The 6,365-nt window shown below is 42.3% G+C and overlaps 1 protein-coding gene across 1 annotated transcript; it reads left to right on the forward strand.

The window, feature by feature from the left end:
• Positions 1–828: 828 nt before the first annotated feature.
• On the forward strand, positions 829–1,454 carry LOC119349237 (histone H3.2). The gene has a single exon (XM_037617268.1). It carries the CDS (start codon positions 862–864, stop codon positions 1,270–1,272), a length of 411 nt encoding a protein of 136 aa, XP_037473165.1. The 5' UTR covers positions 829–861; the 3' UTR covers positions 1,273–1,454.
• Positions 1,455–6,365: the final 4,911 nt, after the last annotated feature.

Raw genomic sequence — 6,365 nt, forward strand, 5'->3', positions numbered from 1 at the left:
GAGGGTCAAGTGACTTGACTGAGACACAGCTCAAGTGCAGCGTCATGGCCTCGGTGTATCCACTGTTTATAATTTTTTTGCGTTCAGCTAATTCCTCGCGCTCGTGTGGTGCCAGTTTACAAACTGCACAATGCGCACAAGCAATGCGTGGGCCAATAGAAACAGATTCTGAAGGAGAAGAAAGACACACGATTTTTCTTCTTTTCTTTCGGTCCGGGGAACACTTGGCCCACAAATCGTTCTAATTCAAATACCAAAACAATTCTTTACCGTAATCTTTTTTCCGGGCAGTAAAATTATTTTTGTCGAAGATCAGAAGCAGTAACTCCAGCCGTGAACCCTCCATTTGCTACAACGATGGCGTGCTATAGTAGCAGTTTGGTTTTTGTTGATCCTCAAAAAAAAAAGTTTGGTTTTGTTTGGGCGTGTTGGCGCCTTGGCGGCAAAGAGCGAGCACGATGGCGCCCTTCTCCCAGGCCATTTCGCTTCGTCTTCGGCCTTCAGTATGCACGCGAAATCAGTGGCGCGGGGCACGATCCGCATGACTCCTCTTCGACCAATCAAAGCGCGCGAGCCACCTCGCCGCGGATCACTCCCTCGGACTCCTCTTCGACCAATCAGAGCGCATGAAGCCCCCCTCCCACGGATCGCTCCCTCGATACCAGATCCCAGCCGTCCACGCACGACGCATCCAACGGTCCACGCCCCACCGTCCATCCCGAAAAACCAAAACCACGCGCGCTCCCCGCTCCAATCCCCCGCCCGCTCGGCGCTCTCCTCCTATTTAACGCCGTCCCATTCCACTCTTCCTCCTCGCTCCAATTCTCCAACCCACCCAGCAACATCCCCAACACCGGCGCCATGGCCCGCACCAAACAGACGGCGAGGAAGTCCACCGGCGGCAAGGCGCCGAGGAAGCAGCTGGCGACCAAGGCCGCCCGCAAGTCCGCCCCGGCCACCGGCGGCGTCAAGAAGCCCCACCGCTTCCGCCCCGGCACCGTCGCGCTCCGCGAGATCCGCAAGTACCAGAAGAGCACCGAGCTGCTCATCCGCAAGCTCCCCTTCCAGCGCCTCGTCCGGGAGATCGCCCAGGACTTCAAGACCGACCTCCGCTTCCAGTCCTCCGCCGTCTCCGCCCTGCAGGAGGCCGCCGAGGCCTACCTGGTGGGGCTGTTCGAGGACACCAACCTCTGCGCCATCCACGCCAAGCGCGTCACCATCATGCCCAAGGACATCCAGCTCGCCCGCCGCATCCGTGGCGAGAGGGCCTAGTCCGCGATCTGCAATCCATGCGTCGTCTGTTAGATCCTTGTTAGGAAGTGCGTGTGCTAGTAGTGTTTCAGAATGTGCCTGTGTTGTTCTTGTCATGGTGGATCTGTTATGCCTAATCTGATGGTACCTTCTTGTTGCTATCATCTATGGAAATGAAAAATGTTGGCTTCCTGTTCTCATTCATCTGCGTTTGAATGCCTGTTCCCAACGTGCCAATTTTCTTGCCTGATTTATCTAGCTTGTTCTATTCGGCTCTGATTTTGAGCTTAATTGTCATTAGACTGTCAATTTTGTGACGTGTAATCTTGCTAGCTGCCTCCAAACCCAATTGAACGAGCAGTTGAGATGGTACCTGAAAATTGCTTGTACGCTAGTGTGCTTGTCTTCAGTTCTGTCTGTCGATCAGTTGCCACAGTATGTTTGATGTTCAGTGCACATAATCTGTTGAAAGCATCCCTACTGTGCCTAATTATATTGCAAACCTGCAAGTCTGAACCATGCTCTAAACTAAGTGCGTACTGATAGTACAACTTAGTTGGTGTCCTGTCTTCAGATCTTACAGGCTCAGGAATGGCTGCAGGGCTTCGACACCGTGCCTGCAATATTATTGGTTGCATCACCCACAATTTCCTAAATAACGCACCAGAACATCGAGCAAGCGCTGGCGACGATTGGTCAGAATCTCATGCCATTCCTGGTTGTGCAGCTGTCGAAACAGCAGTTGTTGCTTGATGATCTGTTCTCAGTGGATCAGACATTGCTTTGATAGAGTATCATGAATATTGGTCACGAAAGAGAGTATGTGTCCTCCTATCGCAAGCATGTGAAATGACCTGCCTGTTTTAGCTACTGTGTTCTTACTTGCTTCGATTTTGTAGCTTAAATGGTAGTAGTACTGTGTAGTTCCTCTGAACCTGAATGAACAGATGTAGTATGCTCGTTCAGTTCAGTTTTGTGTACCTTACATAAACTGTAGTACTTCCTGATGGTCACATCAGTGCTGAAAGTTTTCTCAACCCTGCTTCTGTTCTGTATAATTTCAAAACTACAAACACAGTTACAAGGACGCCTCCGACTACAGTTTTTCTTGATTAAGTGTTTACCATGAGGCACACTGCTATTTCTTAAGAGAATTTTAGTGGTATCCCATGGGTAACTGCTCCCACAGTAATACCAACGCCAATTTCTTGGTACCTATTCTCGAGTCGCGCACACTTAAAGCGAAACACGGTTCATTCTGGGCAGTTTACATCAGTGCTGCTGCGGGATCCGGATGTCTCTGGTGGTAAGCTGATGTTAGAACAGTCGAGCATCTCGGAATCTAAGTTTTGTAGGAAGAGAGGCAGTATTATGTTTATGAACTGTATAATTAATTTTAAATTATGAAATTTATTACTGATGAACGATACAAATTTTTTGACGGGAGAAGATTTCTAACGGCACTCTGTCGTGTGACTCAAAATGGATGCAGAATATTGGAGGCCATTAAGCTTCTAGCACCAATTACCTGATTGCTAAGTTATTATACGTAATATCGTAGTGTTATCTGAATGCTTAATCCTAAAAAAGTGAGCTCCTGTAAGCGATGAAAAATGAGAATAGCAGTGATACATTGCAATTCGAGCAAGTTCCTTTTAGATTGTCTTCAGATCTCAAAAACAGTTGGGACGAAGGAATAAGAATCTGTCATTGGAGGACATGCTACAGCAATGAAGCAAGTATATCAAATTGAATTTATATTCACAGTGAATTAGTGACTTATCTTGTTTTCTGGGTTTGGAATACAGCCATAAAAAAAGTCTGTTCCTTGCAGAATAACTGAAGACAGCCATTCTCATTTCGATAGAGAAAATTCCATAGACACTTTACAATATTTTCAGTACATTCTTCCTTTGATACCTACGGGTTTGGAGACCCTCCCACATGCACAATTTGAAGAACACCGATTGTGAAACTGAACACTTGATACAAGGAGACGACTCAGTAAAAAACTGAAGGCAACATGCATGCACAAGTGCTGAAGTGCACAACAAAAGGACCCTCTAGTTTTGTAAAATAAATATAATCAAAATTTGGCACTCCTGCTAAAATTATGCACAATTATACTGGTGGAGAAAAGAAAAAAAGATCACTATCAAATATGGGCAACAAGATGACAGAAATTCCATAGGTGGGGGTCGTATTTACTCGATTCACATAATCCAATACCAAGTAGCGCAATCGTGCTTTTCAAGGTACATAGATCACAACAGTTCTGAACTTTAGATTGCTGTCATAGAGCAAAAGGAACACCGGAGTCATAGGATGAAATCTTGATAATAGGTGTTCCTCGTTCTTGATATGACCACTGCACTTGTGGCAGAGTAATCGTGTCCTCTTTCCAGAAGCAAACCCCAAATCGACAACTCAGTATATTTATTTTTTGTATACCTTCAGAAGTTTAAATTACGTCCCAAAGTATTGATTCGTGTCTAATCAGGTATCAACATGTAAATATTAGCAAGCTCAAAAAATTAATAATATCAGCAGCTAATCTTAGCCTGCACTTTTCTCGATAAAGGTTCATCTTCTCGAGGGACTCACACTCTAGTATTTCTCACAAACCATTATCTCCTGCAAAAAACCGAGGGCTCATGGTTATTTGCTTCACTTCACTTTCTCGGAGCCGGCGCCCTTTGTAGGTTCCTTTTTTTTAGACAAGACGCCCTTTGTAGGTGATCTATGAGAGCTCCTATCCCATGCTAAGAGCAAACACGCACTGTGTTGCGTTTGGAGCTAAGATGGGTTGGGCCCATTTACTAATTGAGCTAAAAAATGTTATTCTAATAAAAGAAAGTAGATAAAAATATATGAACTCGGTTACAACAATAATAAAAATAGGAGATCCGAAAAATACTTATGAATTAAATTTTTTGGCACGGGTTTAAAAAATATATTCACACCCTTAAGAAAGAACATGATTTAAAAAAAATTCATGAAAATGAAATTCTTCACAAAGCGCAATTTTCTTAAGAAATGTATAGAAATTACAACAATGTTCTCACATCTAAAACATGTTTAAGAAAATTTTGAAATGTTCACGGAATCAAAATTGTTCACAGATTTGAAAAAACAGTCATGTTTTAAAAAATAAATAAAAGAAATTAGAAAGGAAACACACAAGAATAAAAGAAAAAATAGTACATCAAAATAAAAGGGAATAGAAAGGAAAAAATGAAGGAAAAAACAAGAAAGAACAAATAACAGGAAAACAGTGCACCGCCATGTAGCGGCCAACCCAATATCGTCGCGGGTAATGGCAACCCTTATCAATTCCAAAAACAGCCCAAACAACTTTCAATTTTGGGGTTTAGTTTAGTCTAATCAAAGCCTAAAACATTTTGATACTCCAGTATACTGTCATGGTTACACTTGTCCTAGCATACCTTGATTGCTATAGACGCTTTGCTCAACCCGCCCTGCTTAGTATGCATGCTTATGTTGTTGAAGTTAGCATGTTACATCCTTATGCCATGGACCGCCTTTAATTATATTATGCTTCTAGAGTGAAATATATTCTATGGTACGAATATTACTCCTATAAAGTATGTTGGAGTACCCGCCTCCTAGGGCCTCCGCGGGCGAGAGTGCCCTCCACGCCGTCGGATCTGCAGTGGCATTACGCGGAAGCATGCCCGTCGCGCTCCGCCCCGTTTGATATGTAAAGAGCTCACAAGGCAGAGGCCAACAATTCCAAGAGATAATCAACCAAGTAGTGTTTTGATAAGCAACCTTTAGTTTATGTACGAACATGTTGGAATTCAACATATCTGATAAAACTTCAATCAGTTATACCTTTTAGAGATGCCTTGGGACAACAAGACAATATCTACAAATTTGTTCTTCACCTCATGAATGGAAAATAGCCGAAGTTGTATGCAGGAGATAACCAACCAAATAGGATGGTGTTTTCATAAGCAACCTATATTAGATGATTTATGAACTCGTTTACGACTATACCTTTAAGAGGTGCCTTTGATGCCTTAGTGCAACGAAATAAGAACTACAAATTTGGTCCTTCACATGTTCAATGGAAAAATGGTTGAAGTTGTGTATGAAGTTGCTAAAGATGTTTTACACAACAACCAAACTTCTCTCTACATCTAACTATTTAACTAGCCATGTCTACTCCCCTCATCTATGTAACATTAATAAAATCTTGAAGAAAGAGGCATCAAGTAAGAACAACACAATTGTGCATCTGGTGGAACAAATGGAGTCAAGATAGAGAAGTATTGGAAAGAATCCTACAAGTCAATTTGTGTTCCCGTCTTGTTTGATCCGAGGTTCAAGTTTGATCATCTTGAATATATCTTAAAAGACTTTGGAAGTGAAATTGGAAACAATAATGGATGCACAAGTTGAAGAAAGCAATCCAAAAGATTGTTCATGAATACTCTCGAGAGACTCCTGTTCATCACTAAGAAGAAGATCGTGTGAGTCCCCAATCAGCGAATATGAAAGAGGGGGATGATCCACTTGCAAAGTGAGATCATTATATCAGTTACAAAAAGGGCAACCAAATAATGAGTTATATCATTATTAAAAGAGACGAATTGTATACATGGAAGAGAGAGTTGGACACATTATAAAAGTGGGAAATCAACTCATCCAAGTATCCAGATCTCTTTACGATAGATCGCAACATATTGTCTATTCCGGCATACAAAGTGCCTTCCAAGTCTACTTTTAGTTCCGAAGGATGCATCATCAGTGACTACAGGAACAATCTTTCTAGCTCCACTTTCGAGGCTTTGATTTGTCTGCGAGTCTGGCTCAAGATAGCTAGTTAGTAAGGTTTCTTTTGTTATTCATGAGAACTGATAACCATAATTAATCTTATAATTTATTTTGTGTTTTGCGGACGAGAAATATACAAAGGCACGTCATAAGAGTCAGAGCGAAAAGATTAAGGTATATGGGATGCCCCGTGATACAATACTATAGGTTATTCACAAACAGTTTAACTTATCGGTCCTATACAAAATACTAGTATTCTAACACATGAGAATATACACACCGCTACATACTCTCATGTATTTGTGAGAATCACA

The sequence above is a fragment of the Triticum dicoccoides genome, chromosome 1B (genome assembly GCF_002162155.2).
Source record: "Triticum dicoccoides isolate Atlit2015 ecotype Zavitan chromosome 1B, WEW_v2.0, whole genome shotgun sequence".
NCBI classification, from domain to species: Eukaryota; Viridiplantae; Streptophyta; class Magnoliopsida; order Poales; family Poaceae; genus Triticum; species Triticum dicoccoides.

What these genes read in the sequence shown, in the direction of transcription:
- LOC119349237 (XM_037617268.1), top strand. Translation starts at nt 862, where the DNA reads ATGGCCCGCACCAAACAGACGGCGAGGAAGTCCACCGGCGGCAAGGCG.